This window comes from Oxyura jamaicensis, chromosome 1, assembly GCF_011077185.1.
Source record: "Oxyura jamaicensis isolate SHBP4307 breed ruddy duck chromosome 1, BPBGC_Ojam_1.0, whole genome shotgun sequence".
Classification (NCBI taxonomy): domain Eukaryota; kingdom Metazoa; phylum Chordata; class Aves; order Anseriformes; family Anatidae; genus Oxyura; species Oxyura jamaicensis.
In genome coordinates, this window is record NC_048893.1 from 180,195,164 (window position 1) to 180,222,114 (window position 26,951).

A 26,951-nucleotide genomic window follows, 5' to 3' on the forward strand; every position below is an offset into this window, starting at 1 on the left:
ATCAAAGGAAAGTACAGTCTGTTTAAATATCTCATACCTAGGTTTCTGGACAAAATACATTCAGACATCGTAAAGTTTCATATATGCAGCTTCACAGTCCATTAAGTTATACACTAACATAAAGTAAACTCATTTGTTTAGAAACGATGGACTCCATGCTGTTTCCAATACTTGAATGATAAAAATACATTGATGTTTTATGATCTAAAAATACTGAAAAGTTAAATTTCACATAAGGAACACAACCTGTGGTGGTGTTATATGCATCTGTAATGTAAATATCTGATATTGAACATATATGTCTGTAGCTTTCTTCTAGGAACCTAAAGAGTAGGATAAATTGAGGATTTTCTTATGTTAATGATTGTAAATTCTTTCATAAAGCTGTAGGGGGGAAGAGAGGAGGAACAGCACTGTACTAGAAAGATACAGCTGTTGCATAGACATTATTGATTCAGAGTCACATTGAATGCTTATAGATAAAAATTATAACTAAAGATGGTTATGGATATGCATCATTTCATACATATCACTGTAGGTGTGTATTCCATTTTTATCACATTTAGTTTTATTAAAGAGTAGGGTAGACTTCTCAAAACATTTATTTTATACATACAGGAGAAAAAAATATTTTATTGTGGATTCAAATAGGTGGGGATTTATGGAGCATTTATGTGACAAATAGCAACATTTCTGTTGTTTCCAATAATAACAGATGCTGACATTTTAACAGTGAAACTCCTGTATGCAGTAAGGAAGTGCTCAGTATTTGATATCACTTAGCCAGGCAAAGAAAAGTTATGTAGTAACAGAAATTTTGTGGCCTGCTAGATAACAGAGATTTCATGTGGTTATATTTTCTTTGTACACAGGAAATACAGAAAATTGGAAAATACAAAAAGAATGGCGCTCTGCCAGTATAGTTCAGAAATGATCTGGGAAACCACAGATGAATTACCATAATATTAACTCCCCCCCCCCAAAGGGGAGAGAGAGAAAAAAAAGTAATCTAGAGTTTAGTTAACAAAGAATTGAAGACCAAAATCTCATTAATGCCAGTCTCCATGCTGTACTGGAATGGGAGTCTTGTCAAGCAAACTTCTTATCTGCTTTGACAGGACAACAGGTATAGTTGATAAAGATGGGTATTTTAGAATGGTCTCCATGCATTTTTTTTTTCTAAGACATTTGACTTAGTAGTACAAGATTTTGATTTAAACTTGTTTTATATGGAACTGTCTGAGGACAGTAGGGATGGTACAGCAGCGAGTTCACTGACAGGTCTTAACATTTTTTGTCCATAAGAGAGTATCTGCTAGGAGCTAGGTATTAGGATACTGGATATTGGGGTATTGCACTGGGAGGCGGGAATTAATTCTTGACTAAATACAAGCCAGTAACTTTATCTACAGAATAATATAAAATATTTTCTGGTAAGATATAATAATATACAGCTGATACAAGGATTCATGGGCAACCATATAATGAAGAGAGAAAGCTATTATTATAGCATTATCTGCATTGTCTTGTTAAATAATAGCATGGCCAAATGGATTTTAATTATTTTAGTTATTTTGAATGCAATCAGGTGGAAGGTTGCCACTGCTGGACAAACACAAGCTCTGCTCACTGGAGACGTTATTTTGGTTTGGAAAGCACTGAGACAGAGAAAGATTTATGAAGTCAGAATGCAAAACTGCCTCAACATTAGCTTTCAATGCAATGCCCTAAACCAGCAAATAGGAATCAGGAAATATCTTACTACTTTAGACTAGAAAGAAAATTGTACCCACATTTTCAGAAATGAGCTCCAATAAAGGTCACACAACTGATACAGAGAGTATCATAGGAGGTTGCACAGAGTTTAAAGTGTTTTCTCTCTTCACTGCACAGGCAGCAGAGCAGTGACTTGGCTACCATATCCAGGGAGTTAAAGGTGTACAAGATGTCCAATAGCTCAGAAATTTATCTTACAGTTAATGGTACAGCAGGGTCCAGTGGGTGAATGGCTGCACATATTTCAACCCTGCTATAAAATGCAGTTTCCTACCTGCGAAAACAGTTAAACACTAAAACAAATTAACAACGGAACTACTAGAGTATCTGAACAATAGCGCAATGGTTTCTGAAAGATATACTTTAGGAACAGGTCTTGAGTAGAATTTTGTGGGTCAATGAATTTAGTCTTTTTTATTGCAGACACTCACACTATATAAACCTGTAAATAAATTAATGAAACAGCTAGCTGGCTATGTGACTTGGAAGGATATTCCAGAACTTTCCTACTGTGAAGGACAGAAATATTCTGATTGGCAGTGTGAATCTATTCTTAGCTACCTTATATCTCTTTGTTCTTATGTCAGCACTGTCCTTTAGCTTCAGGTCTTCCCTCTCACTTATGTATTCTTCACTCATATTCTTATAGAAGAAACCAGCCCTCCCAGCCCTTCTTTTTGACTTTATTAAACAAACCAAACTCTTATAAACTTCTTTGAAGTGACAGACTTGCCTCTTTTTAGTCATTGTGGTAACCCACTTATGCTCCTTTTGCACTGCGTTTTTTCTTAACATGTGGGTAGCCAGAACTGTATGTAATAGTTCTTGAAATTTTACAACAAATCTACAGTATTTCTTAACTAATCCTAAACATTTCTGTTATCAAAATTTTAATTAATAGTTCTATGTGTTTTACTATCACTTTCTGAAGCAGTTGAGAACATAGATTTACAGACTTCATTTTTGTACCCAATAATACAGGATAGGTCAACCTACTTAAGGTCTTATCATTGCTTTGTACAGACACATTTTGAAGGATGGATTTTGGAAGAAACAGAGAAAGACATTAGGTATATATGATCAAAGATAGCTAAATTTTGAGGCTTAGATTCTTACAATTTCTGAATCAGTACTGCTGTTCAGAACCCTCTGTCTCCTTCTAAGGTATTCTTTTCTCCAATAGCCTAATAGAAAAGTGTGTATATATACACACACATATATATACACATATACACGCACATATATATGCAGCTATCTTTAGAATTTTCCCATTCATTTCTTTTTTCTTCCAGGAAAGAAAAGGAATTATGCTAAAGGTTTTCCTTGGCCTAAATTCTGATTACAGAAATGCACACAGTAGTGCCATCAGTCTGCCAGTAACAGTGAATGGAATTAGTTGATAGAGACTTTTAAGCAGAAAAGGAAACAGTATTTCCAGAAGAAAATTTTCCTCACAGTTTCCTAGGAAAATGCTATAAAATCATGGAACTGTAGAATGGCAGAATCTAAAAAATTAGCACATTAATTGATGTTTTACCTTACAAACGAAAATACTTACAAGAAAAAACTGCCCTTATCTGAAGTCCTGGTTTTTAGTAAATACAAATTAATAATAGTGGAAAATCATTATTAGAAGTAATAGTCAGACACTAATTGAAAATAGGATTCTTCCCCTTAGAGCTCAAAGAAAAAAAAAATTCAATGATGCTTTCTATGGGAAAAGCTGTGGCATGGGGGAGAGAACCTCAATCACATTACATTTTATTGCTAAGGACAGCCGATGTGAACTCCAGGAATCATTCAAAATCTAGCAAAATATTCTGTCACTGTCACATCATATCTGATAGATGTAGCCAGAGGTCAGAGGATGTAGCTCTGAGGGAATTGCAGGTGAAAACATCCTACCTATGAACTGAAATATCATCACTGTAAATCCCCTGTAATTTCCCCAAAAGAGCAGCTCCGAACCAAATTACTAGCTGGCAGAAGGAAAAAAAACGTATCTGTGATGTGTTTCTAAACAAGCAAATTCTTCTACAAAGTCCAAAATAAAATACTTTTAAATCTTTCCTTCTCTCTGAAAAACATGTTTAATACCATTGTAAGGTATTACACCGTAACAGTGCTTTCAAAAGGTAAGGAAAAAAAGAAAAAGAAAAAGAAAAAGAAAGAAAAAGAAAAAAACAAAAACAAAAACAAAAATAAAAATAAAAAAGAAAAAGAAAAAGAAAAAGAAAAAGAAAAAGAAAAAGAAAAAGAAAAAAGAGGAAGAAAAAGAAAAAAAAGAAAAAGAGCCATCATTTTTTATCATATTGCACATTTCCAGGAATTATGTACTGTTTGCAATGGGAACACATATGAGGGGCTTCTACTTAAAGAAATATGAGACCAAAAGATAAATTCCAGCTTCCATTTGATCTCTGACTTTCATGGAAGAAAATACAAGGTTATAACTGAATTATTTGTTGCAAATAAAATTGTTATGATACAAAGTTTTTTTCTAACAGAAACACTTTTGAGGGGATACTTTCTAACACTTTTGAGGGGATACTCCTCAGATAACAAAATCTTAGAAAACACTATGACTTTCATGGAAGCCTGTAATAGTGTAATACTTGAATTTTTACTGTCAGAAAAAAACATGCACAGGATTTGGTGAAAAGATAAGGCTACATCAAATAAATAAGACTTCAGCATAGGAAATAGTAAACAAAAATGTCCACAACATGAGGGAGTGATGTTTTTTAAAGTAAGTTTGCTGAGAGAAAAATATTCATATATTCAGAATATTCTTACCTCTGGCAGCATTGGTTTATTTGCTGAGGAATGTCAGTAGCACTTTATATATCTACAAATAATTGACCAAGGTGAGTGGACTTTTAGGTATCTTGCAGCTATCCTGACCCCAAATGGAAAGGTACAGTGGATGAGAGAAGAGTAAGGTTTTGCAAGTTCCCAATTTCTTCCACTAAACTGATTCAAGATCTTTGGCAAGTCACTGAACTGCCCTGTGCTATACTGCTCCCATGGGGTATGTAGCAAAACATGGGCACAGACACCTGTTGATAAAATGCTAAATATAACTGCATTAGTTCAGGTGCATTAATTGGCTTATTTGCCTTTGCATAGCAGTCTTAGGAGAGATGTCTTTGGCTAGCAGAGTAGAGACAGTGCCAGTACAAATTATGCACTATTTTTCAAAGAGCTTCTACTCTGGCAAAATTGTGCCAAGATACTGTATTTTAAAAATTAGCACGTAAATTGCACAGACAAGTGTTGTAATAACTCTTTAAACAAGCAAAGCAGATTGCATGTGTGCTAATATGCTTGAGCAGGACCTTTAGACAGCCATCCAGCCCACTTGGTACAAAAGACACTGATGGCTATTTTTAAACTGCTGCCCTGTCAAGGTTAAACTAGTCCATGTTACAGGGTATATATGTGAAGGGATATAAAATAATACATTTAATATGTATGAGTTTGAAATAAATACTCTTTTAAGATACAGGCATTCAGCATTCACAATTTTAAGTTGCTATAACTGTGTTACGTCTAAAATGGAACAAAAAACAGTATTCTTCGTGATAGATTAAAACAAACGAAAAAAAAAAGCACAAGCTAACTTGACAAAGATCCTTAATTGGAACACTTACCCTCCCTTTCAGATATACACAAATACATTCCCTGGGAGAGGGTGGATAGTTAGCACCTCTGAGGATTATGTTATAATTCTGTGCAAACCAAGCTTTGGGTTGAGAGAGAGTATTTTACTATGGTCAGCACAGCTCCAGATAGAAAAAGGAGGGTTAACTCTCACACCTCTTGTGACCATCCTCTCAGAAGCTACAATAGGTAATGAGAAATGTCAAGTCCCAAGATCAATGAAATTTCAGGCTCTAGGGACACAACAGGAATAGCATTGATCCTTTTAAAGAACACCAGTCAGAGGGTGAATGTAATATATTGCACAGAGAGGCTCAAGAGGATAAGCGGCCAAGTCCAACATACTTACCTGACAAAAAATTCAATCAACTTTTAGCACAAGCTGCCTACCCTCCTTCTTTTCTTTCATGCAGAAGTCTGATTCCAATTAAAGTGTGCAAATTAATTTTTATCACTTCCAAATTAGTTTCTGAATTTGTGTCTGTTTCAGATGAAAGCATCTGTCCCTCACTTTTCTGCAATTCTGTCATCTACTTTGGTATCTGTTCAAAGACTCTGAGATAATTCTCATTTTCAATGTCACTTGTTTCAAAGAGACATTCAATAAAGCAATCATAAAGTATAAAAATAAAACAACTATAACGATACATGTTGAACTCCAGGGCATATCATGTATTCTCTTTGCTCCTTTTTATGATGACTAATACAGTTGCTATGTGAGAAGAAATCTGTATACAAATTAGCATTCAGCTAAAACAAATCCCCACGTATCACAAGAGAAAAAAAAAATCAAAATGCAAATCGTTGATCTCCATACCAATATTTTTGCTATTCAATCTCTTAGAACTGAAAAGATTTACATTTGCCAGATCACTTAAAAGAATTAAAATAAGTAAACAATGTCCTTTGTATGTGCCGTGTCTTCCTAAGAGAAAACAGATTCCTTTCACTCTTCTCTCAACTGCAGCAGATTTATATTATCATCAACTTAATAAGGTGCAGATTCAGATTACCCATTTCAGATGGCCAGTTTTGGCTGAGAGAGTAGTTATCTGACCCTGGCAGGATGACTAAGCTTCATTCAATTCAGTGTTTGTCCCAATGGTGGTACTTATCTAAGCAATACTAAAGAAATAAGAGGAGGCTTAAACATATGTAAAACCATAAAAAAACTGCATTCAGCTCCCCCTCATTCTAAGGGAATTCATGCCATATCTCCAGGCACCAGTCTACAGTCTATGCTAGAAAATAACATTTTCTATAACTGCTATTGGTGCTTAGCTATTATATAGCCATGAAGCCAATTTTGGTTGGACCAGAGAAAGGACAACTAGGAAGATTCACCCTACATACTGTTATTGAAGGTATCCAGTTTTGGTTCATGATTTCTTGATTTATCTCTATTTTCATCCAAATGTTACGTCATAGAACATCCATAAACAGAAGCAGAGAAAAAAAAAAAATCTATCAAAGCTGAAGGTTCACATGGGTCCCCTCCCACATTAATTTATAGTCTGATAGTCAGCATATGCTTGTGAATATGGGAATGTGGGTTTGAATTCCCCCAGTCTCTGGAGGCTAAGAACTTAGTCTCTCACTTCCTGGACAAACATTCTAACCATAAGGCTATTTTTGAAAGCTAGTCCATGGAAAACATTGTATTTAAAATCTGGCAAAATTTCACCCTTCTCACAGTCTGTAAAATAACTGTGACAAGCGTAAACTGAACCAGAAACTCCTTTCTGATGTATAGTGTAGGAGAATAAAAGTGATAACAATAAAAGCATTGATTAGAAAAAAAATCTATTAAAATTATAAGGAAGCCCACCATGCTCTCATAGGCAAGTTTCCAACAACTGAGCTGGAGCAGCCACTTGCAAGAATCTCATCCAAACAATAGTTTTTCTCTATTCTCCTCTTTAAATCAGAGCTGGTCCTGTATTTCCCACAGGCACAGCTTGGGTCACCCTCTGAGCTCAAGTCAGCACAGGTTGTTCCCCAGAGAGCTATGTGAGTCCAGCAGGTTGGGTTCTTGACATATGTGTTGTTTAGTAGAGAACGAATCAAAGTCATTGATTATGGAGTATGGAATTTTAGCAGAATTGTCGAGGAGTTTATTCTGACTATTTTTTGCCCCAGGGTGTTCCACAATAAGTGATTGTGATAGCTATGTTTTCTACTGAAATAGCACATATATTTTCCATATGAATGTTAAACTATATAAACCACTTAGGACAGGCGGATTGCTTCTTCGCCCTAACCCTCCCACCCGCCCCGAACATTTTCTGAAACAACCAAAGTTCCTTTTTGTAATTGGATGCATTGAAGCTGAAATCGATAATTAACTGTCTTTCAGCCTAAAAGATCATTATAGAGTCAAGCACCTAACCCAGATAATTACTATACCTGACATTTTTCTTTGAATTCTCCACCTTCTTACAGTCTGTGATATAAAATACCTTATCTGTGTCTCCAGATGACAGCTTTTAAGAAACTAATCCTTTTTTTTTTTTTTTTTTTTTTTTTTCCTTCCCCATCTACATCTTTCTGGAAATTTATTCTAAAGATGTTAACTAATTGGATTTGACCTACAGTGAACATCTCACTTTCATTTTTCTTACAAGATAAGTCCTAATCTTCTACCAGTAAATACTGAAGAAGAATAGATTAGGAAATGTTTCTTTATAAAACTACTTCAGTGGCTTAACCTATGAAAAACTTTAAACCTATCTTTGAAAGGATTGTTGAGAATGCTTCACTTCTGAAAATTAATATCATAGAACCATAGAATGGTTTGGGTTGGAAGGGACTTTTAAAGGTCATCTAGGCCTCACCCCCTGCCATGGGTAGGAATATCTTTCAGTAGATGAGGCTTTATGTGGGGAATCAGTCATAAAACAAGCTATCATTTTTGTTCATGGTATGGAACAGAGCTTGGTAGTCATTACTTCAGCAGAAAGATTTAGCAACTGTAGAGGTTTTAAAAGGCAGAAGGCCCTTCATGCATACAATCACTATTGTGATCCTACTAGTGTATGCTCATGGAAAGTCAAAATGTCTATTGATAAGGATAAGTTTACAACATATTAAGTTCTGGTTATACTACAGTACTAGTACATATCCACGTTAATTTTAATCCAATGAGTATTAGATACCAATAGCAGTGTTAAAAACTCTGTTCTTCAGCATGAGTCTTCAACATGTTTCCAACATGAGTAGTAAGTAATCTAATTTATATATTTGGAAGTTATCACAACAAACTTGGCTGTTAAATCTTCATGAGTGTGCATACCTGTGCCTGTGAGATTACATTTTCCTGAACATGACTACCTGCAACATAGTCTCCCATTAATCTGGGTATAAGTCCTTTTCTTCAGAAAAAGTGTCTTACCCATATAGACATAGTGATAGAGAGAAAACCATACAATTGGCTTTGTTTTCACTAACTTCTCTCAGCTGTCTGATTATTCTTTCTTTTCATAAAATTACAAGTTCTCTAAATCACTTCCAAAGCTACACCATTACCATATTAAACACAAGATTCTAGGATGTACCACCTTCTCATATTCAGATATGTTCACCATGACAAAATGGTATCTGAAATAAAATAATATGCAAAAAAAAGTGAAGAGTAAAAAAAATAAAGAGTAAAAAGTATCAGCTAGTAGGGAGATGCTAATGGCAAGGCTGTCTCAGCCCCACATAATAAAAGGAGGTAAAGAAGAAGTCTTGCAAAAGTTCTTCAATGAAAGGAGAATTTTATTTATTTTTTTTCCCTGACTCTTACTACAGATATTACTAATACTTGATGTGAATCACACAGTCATTCAAATAAGCAAAATGGCATCAAGTTAAACAGACTAAACAGAGTGCATTAAAAGAAAATTCCTCTTCAGACTGAATTTCTCTCTGTCTGAGAATTAAATGCTAAATAAGTCATGGAACGTACATATGTTAAAGAAATTTTTTATGGCAACAAAAATTTATATATTTTTTGCCTCCATTTTCTAGCTGTTATAAAAGCAAAAGAAAGTCAAATGAGAAAGCAAAGCTTTTATTTGTCTCTCTTTTGTTCTGGTTACAGATAAATGGAAGAAAATGAAAAGATAAAAAATAAAAATGCTGCTGCCAAATTTTTAAAAAATATATATATATTATTTTGTGACATATAAATAAAAACTTGCCATGAAATAGTCAGGTGAAGAAATACTTTCCCTTAGATGTCTGTAACTGACAGGTCTACAGCTGCCTCCAGTCAGTACTAGACCCAGAGATCAAAAATGATGGTGATGGATTCTTCTATGCTTATCTAAAGAGGCAATATTATTGTGATGGACATAATCTTTAGAATTCAGAAACTCTGATTTAAGTGAAAAATGTGGATGAATTTGGCATTGTACAAGACACAACAAAAGGCGCTTTTGTCTTTAACTGTGGTTACATTTCTGGCTTGGATGAAGGCTCTGTGTAAATTAGTAGTGCACTTCTATAAGTAGCCTTCTAAACATGCATCTCTAGGTATCCTGTATGACTTAATATCATTACTGTTGTGTTCCATTCACTCTACAAATCACTATTAGTCCCCTGCAAATGAAATGCAAACTCTTTCCAACATTTCATTGTTTTTCTATTTTTATTCAGTCACATTGCTTCTTCAAAGGTTTGCTTACTATAGAAAGACCTTTCTCAAAGAGACTCATTTAATTCCAAGGAGTGTGAGACATTCCTTTTTTGAAAAGGCAAGCAGCTGATATAGCATGCTGTAGTACAAAAGGAATACATTAAAATGCCAAAAAAAGTATTTCTGGGGAAAGAAAGATCAAAATATAGTGATGTACTTCCTATAGTGGTATACAACCATGTCACTTAAAGGTCATAACAATCTTGTTCTAGTTCATGATGACATGATGCTATAAGTGATGAGCAATTATGAATTTAACAATTACTCTTATATTATTATGTCACCACGCACAAACTGCTTAAACATTTGTTTTGGCTAGTACTCTGTGAATTGCTTAGCATGTGACACTCTTATTCCAACTTGCAACCTGTAAGAGAAGTAGTTGATTTGTCTGGTAGTATCTTTTGAACTTAACAGAAAGAATTCTAAAAATGAATAGGCATGGCAGAGGAGCTCTCAAGAGCTCAAAGTTTTTGCAGGATGTACTTACTGCTATTTGGATTGTCACCTATAATATGATGTCGGCCACTCCAGTACCAAAGCAGCAAGGTAGCATCACGAGACCCAGACACGATGTAGCAATCACCACCAATATAGGACTCTGATCTGGCAAGGCAAGTAACGACATCCCAGTGGCCAAATACAATCTGAGTTAATTTTCCTGGTGAGAATGCAAAGTGATAAAAATTCAGGTTTTCTGAACATTTGCATTTTTGCATAACCAATTTATTAATAAAAATTCAGTTCAAGTTTAATTTTTGCCTCATATCTCTGAGAGTTCACTACATTACAAGATTAAAAAATCACAAAGACTTATTTTTAAGACAATAAAACTATTTTTTTTTCTTTTCTATTCCTTTTGAGGTTTGTGCCCTGTGTCAACATACTGTCTAAGCATTATCTCTGAAAATCAAGTCAGTGCTGCAGTCACTGAATATATTGAGTTACTGCTCCCTCAGTATTTAAGCAATGGCATTAGCATATTATTGTGAGCTTCATGAATGAATAAGACAGTATATGAACTTTTCCATCATTATCTCTTTCTTTCCAATATTGAAACCAGTTTTTAGCAATATATTGAATATTAGGCTAAGCCATTGGACAAAGAAACAAAATATCAGCTTCCAGCGGAGGCTATGCAACTTCCTTTCTGAGGGAATAAAAAATAGAGATAAAACCAATACAGACATTAAAATATTGTAACTAAAGTTTTGGTTGATCCTTTTGATATAATCAGTGCATTTGAATATAACTGGGGTTTGAAAATTTTTCCACTAAGAAAATTGCATGCCTTCTGTTCCCTATTGAATCTTTCATCTACAAAAACAAAAAAAGCAAATAAACAAAAACAAACAAACAAACAAACCAAACCAAACCAAACCAAACCAAACCAAAAACCCTGCCCTTCATCATTTATTGAGGGGTAAGTACAGGCATTAAATATGGTAGTATTATGACAACGCTCCACTTTGTGACCTAAGAAGAAACAGGTGGTTGTATTTAGGGTCACCTGTTTCTGTAGAATAAACTCGAAAACTCTTGTCCCAGAAACCACAGATAAGAATGTAGCGATTATCTGCTGTGACCACGAAGCAATGTGCATTGATCTGGATGCTCTGATCCACCAGGTCTGTGATCTGCCGTTTGTTCACACCAGAGTTATTGGCTGTAACGAAATGCAAAACACATTTTACAAGCAAGCCATTCCAACACCTTCCTGTCATCCACTTACAGGAGAAAATGAATACATTTAACTTTCAATGAACTGTGAATTTGTTGTTGAGTAAGCATTTTGAATATGAACACTTAGAGCTGTCTATATGGATGTCAGAAATACAAAATTATTGTGAGATTCTTGTTTCCCTTTGAATAAGACAAAGGATTTTACAGCTGATGCCAATTTCTTATAAACTGCCTGATTCACTGCATAATATGTGGCAATATTTTAAGTGCTCTGATGAAGAACTCTTCAAAAACAAATTGAACTAGAGGAAAGTGATGGAAGTCCATTTAAATTACCAAGTCAATGCAAACAATGAAGCAGACTCAATTCTTATCAGTTGGTACCTTGTCTACAGAAAATACCCCAGCTTGTGTTGTGTGACACTTACATCCCCTATACCTTCAGTCACTTGACCAGATCAAAGACAAAGATAAGTATTCAGCCAATGAAGCTCTTTAAATCTAACACGCATTTTTTTCAGTCCTCTCTTTTACTCATCAAACACGGAGCCAGGCCATGGACTAGTGTTAAAATAGGTAATGCCACTTTGACACAGACAAAGGGAAAATGAATGGTTCCTACAGAATACAACCACCCTGTATGTCAAGTGGATCTGTTAGGAGTGACTGGGAGTAATCGGCTAAACTACTCTTTGCTTTTCATGACACTACAGGCAGGATTTGGAAATACAGTAAAGGTTGTTCCTTCTCACTGAACCTTAGCTTTCTAAAACTTCAGTATATAATCTAAGTTAATTAGCTACACTCTTTCTATACTCATTGTAGAGAGATATATCATTTCACATGGCAAGTCATTTCATGCTGTAATAGCTGTCCCAGTACTAGACAACTCCAGAGGAAAGTTTCTCTTCCTACAGTAGATATGGAGGGGAATTTTGACAAGCAACTTCAGATAATTGAAGTTAGCTGAGATAAAACTCTCTCTGAGAGATGTTTCCTCCTACCATAGGAACATGACTTTATGCACGTAATACCTTGAAATTTCTTTTGTCCCTGTTTTTTGGTTATTATACATAAATTGCTCACAATTGCATGAAATAACAGACTCAACAACAAACTGTAGTGGGTTTACATGGCAAGGTATTGGTAGCAGGGGGCCATAGGGGTGGCTTCTGTGAGAAGGATCTCGAAACTGCCCCATGTTTGGTAAAGACCTCACTGCTGACCAGAGCTGAGCCAGTAAGTGATGTTGTTTTGCACCTCTGTGAGAGCATATTTAAGACAGGGAAAAAAAAATGCTGTGCCACACGGCAGCTGGGAGAGTGAGAGGAGTGAGGAACAGCCTTGCAGGCGCCAAGGTCAGTGAAGAAGGAGGGGGAGAGGTGCTCCAGGCACCGTAGCAGAAGTCCCTTGTGGCCTGTGGTGAGGACCATGGTGAAGCAGGCTGTCCCCCTGCAGCCCATGGAGCACCACGTTGGAGCAGGGTTCCACACTGCAGCCCGCGGAGGAGACCATGGTGGAGCAGGTGGACCTGCACTGATGGAGACTGCGGCCTGTGGAAGACCCCTGCTGGAGCAGATTCCGGGCTGGACCTGTAGCCCGTGGAGAAGAGACCACGCAGGAGCAGGTGACCTGGCAGGAGCTGCTGCCCGTGGGCGACCCAGGTTGGAGCAGTTTGCTCCCGAGGGATGGACCCCGTGGTACGGACCCATATCTGGAGCAGTTCTTGAAGAGCTGCTGCCTGTGGGAAGCCCAGGCCAGATCAGTTCAGCAAGGACTGCATCCTGTGGGAGGGACCCCACAGCACAGGGGATGAGAGTGACCAAGAAGGAGTGGCGGTGAAGAAGCGCTATAGACTGACCATAATGCCTCTTCCCCCATTCCCCTGTGCCACTCGAGAGGAGGAGGTGGAAGAGGGTGTATGGGGGGCGGAAGGTGCTTTTAGTTTATTTCCTTTGTTTCTCGCTTCTCTAGCTTGTTAGTAATAGATAATAAATCTTATTATCTCCCTATGGTGAGACTGTTTTGCCCGTCACGATCATTACTGCGCGATCTCCTCATCCTTATCTCAACCCTTGAGCCCCTTTCATCGTATTTTCTCCCTGCTCCTCTTTCAGGAGGGGGAGTGAGAGACCAGTTGTGGTGGAGCTCGGCCGCCCACCTGAGTAAAACCACCACACCAACCAAAAAACCCCCCAGCCCCCCAACTATTTTAAATTTGCTTATAGAAGTTACTGCCATATTTATGTACATTCCAAGAGTGCAAATGTAAATTACCAGACCCTCTGTGGCCATCCACTGAAAGATAACAAATTACTCAGATTTCAAAACAGGTAGGTGCAATAGTTTTTCCCTAGCTTTTGGGAGGAAAATCTGAAGAGAAAACCATTGTCATTATATATGAGCAAATGAAGCATAGATAAGGAGAAAGTTAAATTTCCTGAGCTACTTGTATGTATATAAATCTTTCAACCCCAGATATTGACAAGTGGAAGAAGGAACTTTTCATCTGGAGATGTTTAAAAATACATTTTTTTTCTCACTGATGCTTCAAAATTAGCTTTAAGAACCTTCTCTATGCACAATTTCTGTCTCAAAAGATAAACCTACTAAAATAAAAAAAAAGAGAAAGCAAACAGTCGCAATTAAAGAGAAATGTTGCCAATCATAAGGCCAGTAATCTCTCTTAATAACACTATAATACATTTGGCTGTTTCTTATTTCTAAAAATATTTAATTTTCTCAAATATCTTTAGATTTAACAAATACAATCATACAACAATTTAAAATCTGATCTTGTCTTTATTAATTTAGTAATCCCTATTAAAAAAAAAATCCCAATAATAAATTGAATGGAAATAAATAAGTCTACATCTGCACTGATATACGTAGTTGTTGTAAGAAATGACAATCTGTGAAGTCTACCAGACCCTCATATTTTATATTAATGTGACCTGATAAGAGAACAGAATTATAAATATGGGCTGACAATGTGTTTAGCTTAATTGGTTGTTTCTTAAATACCAATTGCTGGTGATGTTAATAATAAATAGCATTCATGTAATTCATTCAGCATCAATAGTTAATGCTTTTAGTTTTTCAGGACTGACAAGAATAAATATTTTCTTATCTTCTGTGTTAAATGAAGCATAATATACAAATATAGCTTAATCAATAATTCTTGAAAATACCATTGTCAAATATATTGCTACATTTTCATCTTGACATACCAATCAATGGATCCATTTCAATTGGAAGATGGTGGGCTTGATCCAAAGAATATCCTGGGGCTCCCCGAAGGCCTAAACATGAAAGGAAGATAAAGCACATAGGAATCTTGTTGCCTTATTTTTTGTATGATTTTTTGAGGTTTAAAACTGCATTGTGGGATTATATATCCAAATAAATATGTAACTTCTTAGTATTTCTTGTTCTATGAATCTTTTAAGTTCCCTTCATCTATATGTATTTGTTTACTCTTTGGTTATGTAATAGAAATTTTAGGTTTATGAATGCTAATTTCATTATGATTTCTGAAGAAACTAATATTCATGAAATAACTAATTTAAAATAGTCCAAGGTCATTTTGTTACATTGGAGCACTGGATAAGATCTAATAATAGCATAGAAACGAAAAATAACTGGTTTAAATTGTTTCTTACATACATGACAGAAGCTTGGACCTTTTCATAGATTTATCTAGTGTTTTTTTTTTTTTTTTTTTTTTTTTTTTTTCCCCTCTGGAAAATTGTGGGCTAAAGTAAATTTGCTGTAATTATTTTTACTAGTTCTATCCTGAGCAGTCCTTAAGGTTTTCGTAAATGAATCAGGGGCTACATATTTAGTGTTATATGCTCTCAAGAAAAGGGAGCATTGATCTGGCTCTTCTGACGACTTTCCCCATTGTATGTGTCACAAAGGTCAAAAATTTTTTGTCACAAACTGCCATGTTGCACAAGAATATCCTCCATAAAGAGAGATGCAGAGTTCTGGAGAACAAATTCCAAATACAAACTGATTATTAAAATTGTAATGTTCTTGGTCCTAGCTCATATTTCTAGCTCTACTTCTTTCAGTAGGTCAAAGATAATGATGATCTCTGATCAGTATGAAGATGAGGTGAAGTGCTGTATTTTATTTGATGTCTCTCTGGATTTCCAGTTAGAAAGAATTGCAGTGTGAGGGCACTTAAGTGGATAAACCCTAATATAGGTTTGAAAAATATATGGTCTCCAGACTCTGGGTGAACAAAAATGCCCATGAGTACAAGTTTTACTAGTTGCAAAAGCTTCTGTGTTATATTACACATCAGGAACTCTCCACCAAGAACCTCTGTATGTCTCTCTTGCTAGATCTGAAGAACACCACTCCTCAAACTTCCCCTTTTCCTTCGCTCATTTCTCTCTTCTTTCAAAACCTAACTGGCCTGGAATGGATCTTTACTGGTATATGCTTAGACTCATTTAATTCTACTGTGGGATGGAACAGTAAATGCCTTTGTCTGTGTAGAAACTCTTAAAGATAAAGCTTTACATAATACATCCTACAACAGTAACAGTGGCTTGTGTATAGATTTCTGTAGATGAACCTGTCCTGTAAGCTAGAGTTGTGACTTAATATAATGTGACTTAAAAATAAAATAATATTATATACAAATATTATATATTATATAATACTATTATATATTATATATACTAATATCATATACTAATACTAGAAAACTGATACCCTATCCTGGAACAGTCTCTTTCAAAATAAAAGACTTTGCCAAGTGAGATGTAAAAGTTAAGAACATCACCAGAACGAATTTTGATTTTCCAAACAGCTTTGCTTTCCTGTCTCTTCTTATTACAATATGTTCATAAAGTATTCCTCTCTTTTAAATTCATACCAAAGCTTTTCAAACGGTGTGAAATTTAGTTCATGACGTGAATTCTGCATTTTTTCAATTTGACTTATGTTTTCCAAATTATATCTGAAAAAACTAAAACCCAAGTCACATGCATTGTAAAGGCCAACACAACTTCTACTAAAGTAGACAACTTCCCTAAATAACAGTTGCTAAGGAAACTCTTGAAATTCAAAGCACTACAGTATTAGTGACCTTGACTCCCTCACAGTAAAGTATGGGTAGAAATTTGGGCATTCCCTCACGCAATAAGTCTGGATGTGAAAGTGGATTGGAAACTATTAAATGAGCCTCCTCAAATGGAGGAGATGTTAGTGATGGTGCATACAGCATACTTTGGCAGCATTCCTGAAAAAAAAAGGGGGGGTCGGGGAGAACTAGTTAAGGATTAAACAAACAATGTTAGTCAAAAGAGTATTAAAATGCTAGTGGGCAGCTTCTGTACCTCTGAAACAGTTTTGACTTTGGGATCTTCTGTTGAGGACAACTATGTTATTTTTTTTTTATTTATTTTTTTTTTCTTAGTTTTTCCTTTCATTTTTAAAGAAATGGGTAAAGCGTGAAGTTGCACCTGGTGGAGCTGGATTTGTGAAAGGCAATCAGATATCTTCTATTCTGTTTCTGTTGTATTCCCTAAACCACCATGCAAACTTTGTTGGAAAAAAAATAATAGGAACATTCTGAATACATGTGAAATTTTAATATGCATGCTAAAATTATTTAAAAAGTCAGAATAAAATTCACGTTATAACTTACATTACTACTCAAGAATTTAGAGTGTTAGTAACTTGCCTGGATAATTCCTCTAATGCATCCCTGTAAGGGAATTCCCATTCATTCCTCTAATTATGACTTGTAACACCACCAGATATAATACCTTGGCCAGTATTGTGCAAAAAAAAGGTGGGATCTATTTCACCTGACTTGAATTATTTACTGAGATGATTACATTTAAGGCAGTGATATCCCTAGATAATGTCACAATCATTTATTTCTACTGGAAATAGATAAATCTTACAATTTCCTCTCCACAGTGACCTACTTCTGTCCAGGGGTTCTGCTGTGCTGGAAGAGCAGATTTTTTATTATATATATTTTTTTCCCTATCCTGACAAAGCTCCTGAAGCAGCTCCTGAGTCACATTCTTAAATATGAGGCAGCTTCTTGTTTTTCTCAGGTGGTAAAGAGCATTCAAAAGTTTCCATGTGCTGCAGCATAAGGGCCATCAGAGCAGAAAGCTACCTTAGAAATTGAAACTGGTTCATTCCTGCGTAAGCAGCAGCTCATGGCCCTACCACTTATTTAGCAGTCCCTGGGACAACCTCAGCACTTGCATCTCTAGACATGGAGACAGGACAGTCCTAGGGGCAAATGGAGGGCTGAACAGACGGACTGGAAAGGAATTTGGAATGACCCCAATGAACAGACTTTTGGGAGGGAAAGAAGAAACTTCAGAATAGTTCGGTGTCTGACCACTTAGGCTTGCTTTGGGTTCCACATTACCCAACAGTGACCCAGGGAAAGGCCTGAAATCTCTTTCCAGCAGCAGACAGTGATGTACACTCTGTAGCATGCAAGTATGGATTCCTGAAACCTGGGACATATTAATATAGGCTGTGTCAAGAATAGCACCACTCTCCTGAAAAACATTATATCAAAGGCTGATCCTGATGTAACCACAAATCGATTAGCTGCCATGGTGATGTGCTGCTGTTAGGGAGAGTGTTTCTAGGAATGACACCAGAGAAAACAGAAGCTTTGATTATTTGACAGAAACCAGAATAAACAGTAAGTTTTCTATGTATTTGTGAACAGGCAAGTGAGCAAGATTAACCCACATCTAGCTGACCTCCACTCAAAATTAAAAGCTGCAGTGGTAAGATCTTTCATTTTGAATGAAAGGCACCTGTGAGAACCTACCTACTGTGTTGTGCCACCGGTTGACTGCAAACAGCCTGCTGCAAGTGACAGTCACCACGGCAGGAATGGTCAGGTGGGGCAGTGTGTTGGCTGCCACGTGTGTGACGGGGGAATTTGATGGAAACTTCAGCACCATTATGACATCCTGCTGCATCTGATCTTTAAACATGAGGGGGCTCTGTGGAAGGAAACACTGTTGAGTAGAAAGGAGAAGAGAGCAGAAGAAAACAGAAGGGATAACACAATTAGTGAGGAGGTCTGAGGGAAAACGAGGTTAAAAAAACGAGTAGGCAAGCATGTGCACATACAGGGAAAACAATGCTACCTGCACATCTACACTAGTGATGGAGGAGAGCAAGATCAGACGCTAATATTGGATCATTACATGAGGACAAGTAGAGAATAGGAATGGAAGGGTCCACCAGGTTATCATTACAAGACACAAAATGACTGTTAGCATTAATCAATATACAATCGAATGTAAAATGAAACAACAGTTAGTATCCATATAACAGAGATATGAGTCAAATAAAAGCATCAGTTCATCTATTGGTAAATCATAAATATAAATGCTATAAACTAAAGTGGTTGAAAAAAGAAATTTTAAGAGGGACTCAGATTTTCAGATTTAGATTTTTTTTCAGATATTTATTTTTTTTCTTAATGAATTCTTGATATGAAATACACCATTTCCAAACATAAGCAGACACTAATTCTGTGAAAAGCATATACTTATTAGGGAGTCTTTAAGCAATTATAAACCATTTTGATGATTCTACAGGAGATGTGTTCTTTTCACAGATAGTAGCACTGTTATCATAAGTGAGATTATACAAAGAACTTTTTAATGTTAGTGTTTTTCAACCAGTGCTATAACAAATATAATTATTTTTACAAGTTCAAATAGTCCTTTTTGTTTATCACTTTAAATTGTTATTAAAAATATATTATCTATAAATAAAAATCTTAAAGCTATGAAAAATATAATGCACATTTGACATCTACATCTTGTAATAACATAGCTAACATTTCCAGATCAATTCCCACTATGACAGTCTGCAAACAGAGAGAGTGATTTCCTTGTAGATACATGAAACAATTGAAATTACTGTATGTATTACTCTTCCTTTACAAAGCTTAAAATAAAATATCTAGCTTTAAGCATTTAATCAAAGGCACTGAGGGGCAGAAATCTGTCTCCTTCAGTCTGGCTATTTTGTATAATTATTCACATGAAGCACATGCAAACGTGTTGGGAATGAATTTTGAAGTTCAAATTGAAATTAGAAATATACATTGTATTCTTCCTAGGGAACAGGCAGGAGGATTCCCGCACAATCTGAACTGCATTACTTCATTTCTGTCAAGCAGGTATTGTTCATAAATCACTCCCTAATAATGTCTCCTTTAAAACAAAACAAAACAACATAACAACATGCTCACTGTAAGAAAAGCCTGCAGTCATTCCCATTACTTGCAGAAATAAAAATGTAAATATGTATTTATGAAGTGTATGTTTATGGAGATACGGCCTTTTAACACTGTATTAAACAGGAAAGTCAGTACTAAAGGAAGCTAAACCTACTCAAATTCCACCTTTCTCTGCTAGAGCACTGTGAGCTGTTTCCACCACGAGAAAGTACAGCTGTATGGGCAATGGAAGGCATTAAAGTGTTGCTTAAATGGGTATTTGATGACCTATAAAGAATCCTTGGGTTCAAAGGGAATGAATTCCCGGCCAGCAGCTATGTCTCACCAGGTGCATGGCGGAGCTCCGAGGTGGATGGGGCTCAATGAGCAACTGCGATGGCGTCTGTCCAAAGTTCTGGATCTGCGCCTCCATGGCCTGCGGGGAAAGGAGAGGGACTGTCAGGAGCAATATGCATCAGGGAGAGAGGTCAACACACTTTGTGACAGTGCAGGCATATCCCAAGTCAGCCATGAAAAAAGTCCAGAAAATTCACCCGGTGCTCTCCTCCCAGGCTGCAGACTCAGCCAAGTGTTAGTATTTTGTAGACAAGCTCTGCTTCTGCTTTCAAGCATGCTTCAGTTACTCAACTAACCAGTCTCATTTCCAGTAACTGGCATTATATCTGAAAATGTTAACATGTGAGGACATGCAATTCAGGTCGTGAGAGCTTTTTTTTTTTTTTTTTTTTTTTTTTTTCACTAAAAAGAACACATATACCTTAATAAAGTCCTTTGTAAGGAGGAAAGTATGAGGATCTCTAATAAAATAAGCCTCAGGAATCTTAAATGGGGAAAAAAGCAAACTGAGAAGAAAAATTCATGTGTAAAATACAGTAACAACAAAATAATCACTATTTCAATAACAAAATAATTACAATTTCAGTAACAACATTAGTAAGTTAAAACAACAACAACAACAAATGCCAGAAACAAATCTTGCCAGGCACACTGAGGCTACTGTAAAAATCTTTCCAAGTTGCATTTATTCACCGAGTATTTATTTTGTGCTTAATTTTGATGTTACTTTTTCATGGGCTTTCAGGCTTCACAGTTTTGAAGCAAAAACAGTAATTTCAATTTATTATTTGAGGCTTCAAGCTACTTTCAGAATAAATATAGAGTAATTAATTAAGGAGTAGAATACAGTCCAACTGTGAGGCTTCCACTACAGAAACAGTTCATTCAAACACAGATATATTTGAGATACATTCTTAAAAGCTCTGGCAAAAGATTGCTGCTTGTAAAAGCAATACTGCTTAAGAACACTCATTTTTCAGACAGGTACTATTTCATTTGATCTTGTGAAATCAAGAATAAAACATTCATAGAAAACAAAACTGGTGGATTTTGAGGTACACTATGCATTATGTACCTACTTATACACTGTGCCCTGCACACTGACCCTTAAGATTTTTCTAGTGAGCTTTATGAATTTTTCATTTGCTCGTGTACAGGAAATATGAAAAACAAAACAAAACAAACAAACAACAAAAAAAAACACCACCACCACCAAAAAAACAGGACTAACTTAGTAAATTATGTTATTTCTTTCAGACATGAAATGGTAAGAAACACAATAAATACTTCATTGTACTGGAGAATCCTTTCAATCTACATACTTCGTAATTACTACAAACCAAATTGTGCTTTCCTGCACTCCACAGCATAGAAGCCAGAACAGGTATTAGGGAGAGATTTGCTGACAGGTCACTAGTGTTTACCACTTCTGATGACCTAGATTGACAGGTATAATGGAATACAGTTAAGAAATGTTTGACAAAAAAATAAACTTATTTCAAAGTCCAGTAGGGAAGGACTTCCATGGTTTGTAGCCTAGCACATTTGATGATGTAATTATCCTGGTATAGGACATTTCTTGCTTGTTGACTAATTCAGGGCAGGCTTTAGTCTATAAGGCACAGAGTGCTTGCTTTCTGAGGAACTAGAGAGCATCTCAGTTTTTCATTAACATCATTTACTGAGGAATTTAAATCACAGAGTGACTTCATACAAAATCAATATATTTGTCTGGGCATGTGTGTTTATGTTTGTACACACCTATACAGCAGCAGCATATGAACAGTCCCTATTTATATGCTATGTAGAAACCTTCACTCATGCTGACACTTTTTTTTACAGGAATATAAAATGCAGCTCAAGTTAAAATAGTATTTTCTATTACGTTCAGTACTCTGTAACTGATTTTCTAAGTCATAAGTTTTCTTATAACTGAATTATAGTTGCTTGTGGATTTCAATTTCAAAATGATGAGGACTAATATCAACAATATTAGACACTGCTTAATATATGCTTCCACACAGATATGTCAATAGTATTTTGAGAAAAGTAATCCCCCCACACACACACTTTATTTTTTTCAAATAATTATCAAGGTTATTCCTTTAATTTTTAAAAGAATTCTGTGTTGAAATAAGAGTGTGAATTATATTTGGCAGCAATACCAAACAAAAACCAGATCTTCCCCTACCACCCTTTAAGCGATCCCATGAATGATACTTCTGTCCTCTTACAGGCACCCTGAAATGAATTATTAATTTTATTTATTTATTTATTTATTTTTAAGTGCAGCCCAATTCTAATTTACACATTTACTTTCATGTTGTCCAGTCTTGGCAAATTCTGATTGTTAGGCTATAAATTCAGCACACATTAACTTCTCTGGCTTTGCCTTCCATTCCAGGTAGATTTATGATAGTAACAAGGGAAGAGAAAGATGTGCAGAATACAATAATAAACCGGCATGAATTTTTCAGGTGGACACTTCAAACATAGCTGTCTAAAGCAACTGTTAATTTTACAGCTGAAGATGTCCTGGCACATATTCACGTATGTGCTTTACGTGCCTACTCTTTAAAACATTTAAGTTAATGCCAGCTCCTGCAGTCAGAACAAATGAAGAATTAAGACCTTGATATTCAAGGAATATTGAATATTTTTGCTGGTTTGCACTTATGAGGACAACCCGCTCTCTCCCACCCTGTGATCAGTAATGTTATCTTTTTCTTGCAAAAATACCATTTGTAAAACTGGCAACTCTTGGAAGTTTTAAAGAAAGTGAACAATGTTGCTTTAAAAATACCCAACTACAACACTGAGAATACAGACTACAACTGTTATTCCTCTCTAGATTTCAAAACACTTAAAAAGGACAGAAAAACCTTGTCAAAACTTACAAACAAGATAAACATAAGCATACAGAGATAAAGTGACTGGCCCAAGGGTATTTCTAATGCTGTGTCCTATCAGATCACTTGACATGAAATGAAAAGCAGGTACAGAGCAGATCTGTGAATAATAATGTAATACATTGATTTGTTTACAAGAGGACTCTAGCTGTATGTGAAATTAATCTTAAAACTGGTAAGTGTACACCACAGTTTTTCTTGAACTGTAAATCATCAAACTTCAGATTTATTTGTCTTAAACATTTTGGTCAAATTAATCAATTCCTTTTCTCCCATCAGATCTTGAGTATCATGTGCAAAGTGCTACACCACTCCCTGAAACACACATTCTAGTCAATTTAACGCATATTTTAATAAAATGAAGTTTATTCTCATTTCACCTTCAAATGTCCTTCACGTATAAACATAATAAGCTTGGAATTCAGTGGCTGCCAGATTTAACGCTTTTGGAACGGCAAAATGGCAATTATATTAGTTTTCACTTTCTTAATAAGGTGTTGTAGGAAAGCTATTTAGCGAGCTGATTCGAGATTCCCTACTGTTTTTAATACACATAAAATGAGATTTGTACTCCAGACACTTCAGGGAGTATCTGTTTGGATATGATCATGTATTGCAGAAAGATAAAATGGGCCTCAGACTATTACTTGATAATCATAGGTCTGAACAAGGAAAGAAAAACATCTGCAAACTAGATGGGAATTCAAAGTTTAAAGTGAGTACGTCTCATACATCCTATATTGGACATGTAATATTGGACATGTAATATGTAGAGACTCATATTCTATGTTTATATATAATTTTGAACAAGACATCAGTTCAAAAAATAACACACTCTAAATGAAAATGTGAGAATGTGAGTTTGTTTTTAACATGTTTCCTCCAAAAAGTTACTTAGAAATGCAGGTAAAATAACAAAGGACTGTAGTAATGGTCCACCTTATTTACAAACTCCCCTTTGCTTTGAGGTTCAAGGTGACTGCATAGCACAAGAACCATAAAAACAGGAGCACTTTTACTTAGATTTATTTAAGAACAGATGAGAAGAAAGAAACTCCTAAAAGCAGACTGCATTGCAGATAGTAAGACAATACTTTTATTCCTATGTGAAGTGGCTTTGTTTGTTCTTCTTCATTGATTACTACCATATAGCAAACTTTAAAAAATATATACTGTTTATCTATATTTTTATTCCTTTTTTTTACATATTAATTATTTTATTGTTTATTTTCATAACCCTTTTATGTTTCACTCCTCAAACATACAACAGTCAGTTTTTCTACAAATCATTTTCACCTGTGCATGGAGACTGAGCCCAACAAAGAACCCAAAATCTATATTCCTTCATTTGATATATGTACCACAGCCATATTCATCCAAATTTATCTTTCCTGAAATTTTGTTTCATTTCTGCATCCAAGCAAACACAAGCATTCCTGATGGCCTCTCCTGCCCATGCAGCCAGTGCACTCAGCAGCCCCAAGCACTGTCTTCCCAACAAACATGATTGACAGCTCTTCGGTGGGTAGCATAAGCAGCTTGCAAATGTTATTGTTTTGTACTAGCGGTGTGAGATACTGCTTTTTTATTTGCATCTACAGCTGTTAAATGACATCAATATCTTCAGGACTTTGGGTAAGTTAGGTTAAGAGTATTGATTTCCATTTTATTACGGTATGCTTGAAGTAAAGAAGTGCTGTAGTTTAAAGACAAGCAATGACTCAACTAGTCTGGAGGCTTCAATACAGTTGGCTATTTAATCAGGATACTCAAGGGACTGAAAGATGGCCACAGAAATGGATTTTCTCTGCAGGTCACTACTTCATTAGTTTAGCAATGGAGAGAGACAACCTTAAGCTCCTTCCCCACACAGAACGTATCTCACTGGATCCTGTGTACAATTAAATGGCTTCTCATCAGAAGACCAGTAACTTGGAGCTGACTTTAATCCCTTCCCAGAGTCAGCACAACCCCTATCTTTTTTCTCATTTCTCTGTGAAGAGGACGCAGTAAGGAAAATGTGAAAAATCTCCCATCCTCTTAATAGGCATGAGTCCCATATGTGACTTTATTTGTTTCTGGGAGCACTGACTTTTAGTTTTCATACCTACCTTATTAAACTACTGACTGTGATACCTACTTCTACCCTCTTTTACCTTCACAGTTCTCCAGTCCTTGTCTCTGGCAGTCTACTATGCCTTACATGATACAAAAACCTTTCAACACTTCTGCCAGTGTAAGCAGGCATTTAGTTAGACATTGGAAACAGGAAAACAAAAATCACTAAACCTCACAAAGAGAAACAAAGAAGGTAAAGCAAAAATAGCATAAAGATGGTTATGTCAAAGCCAGGGCAGGTTTAGGTGAGAGTGTCCCTTATTCTTTCAGGCATGCTCTCCTGTGCAGGCCAGTGTTTCTGAGGCTCCTGCATATCTGAATGCAAAACCTCCATTTCCTCTCCAGCAGTTGCCCATTCCCTTAAAAACCATGGAAAACTTCCTTACACTGAAAAGTCCTAACTATATCAGAAGGAAAAAGCAACTTTCTATAGTTTTTCAGTCTACCCTGTATCTTGTATCCTTCCAACTCTGCCTGGAACAATGGAGTTTACCACTGCTATAATGAAATTCTCTCATTAAATTACACTAAAAACTACAGCAAACTCTATTATGCTCTGAAGCCAACAGCTTTAACTCCCATTTCCTCTGACAAGGTCTATGTTGTTATAGGTGCTCCTCAGGCCACACTGCTCAGTTCATCACTTTCTTTTTATGGTTGCAATAATTTTTCAAACTGCGGGTTTTGCTCCCAGCTGATGGCAATTTTGCTGCCTTTTCTTCCCTGCTGTTTGACTGCACACAGGGCAGACAGGGAGAACCCCTTGGCTTGTAAAGTCAAGGCTGTGCAAAACTCTGAACATCAGTTGCAAATGAAGAAAGTCATGTATTTTTTATAGTTTTATTTACAATTTCATTCAAAATTATATTAATTTCTTTCTCTTTTATAGATTTCTTATTTTAATTCTATGTCATTATTTTCTTCAGTTGAACTATTGTATTTCTTATGGCCATGTTAGGAATCATTTCTGTCCCATTCAGATTGTTAAAATTTACTGAAACTCTTGTGTGTTCATTGATGTCATGCCAAATGAAATCACTGCTCTGTCATCGTTCTCCCAAGTCTGTATTAAGTTTATAAAAGAGAATGTTGCTTTCTTTGATCATTAAGTTGCTGAGTACAACACATTAGAAAAGATTTTACTGCTAAGTTACTGTTGTGAGAGACGTAACAGCATGATACAATAATTCATTAAATATGTAATCGTGTCAAGAATAGTTAAAGTTTTGAAACCTGGTCAGTCAGGATTTTTATTTTTATATGACTGATAATTGTCCTCAAATTGTCCTATTGTTACCTAATGTTCAACTTCAGAAACAAGGACTCCTCTTGATCTGACAAACAATGTTATCTTTTCTGAAGACATTCCCTCATTTCTTTTAAAACAAGAATATTTGTTGTTGGTTTTGGATGATAAATATTTAAGGTGACTGAAATAATTTCTTATCACCCAAACTGTACCTATATGATGAAACACTTCCATATCCTTTTTTTTTTTTTTTTTTTTTTTTTTTTTTTTTTTTTT

The 26,951-nt window shown here is 35.7% G+C and overlaps 1 protein-coding gene across 1 annotated transcript in view; it reads right to left on the reverse strand.

Annotated features, from left to right (window-relative positions):
* NBEA (neurobeachin) overlaps positions 1-26,951 on the reverse strand; it is a 527,091-nt gene that overhangs the window by 7,441 nt on the left and 492,699 nt on the right. The window contains exons 50-54 of the mRNA XM_035337838.1: positions 20,389-20,478; positions 18,633-18,825; positions 15,034-15,105; positions 11,631-11,786; positions 10,611-10,781 (exon numbers count right to left, since the gene is read on the reverse strand). Coding sequence (XP_035193729.1) covers positions 10,611-10,781; positions 11,631-11,786; positions 15,034-15,105; positions 18,633-18,825; positions 20,389-20,478 — 682 coding nt within the window. The remainder of the gene's footprint in view (positions 1-10,610; positions 10,782-11,630; positions 11,787-15,033; positions 15,106-18,632; positions 18,826-20,388; positions 20,479-26,951) is intronic.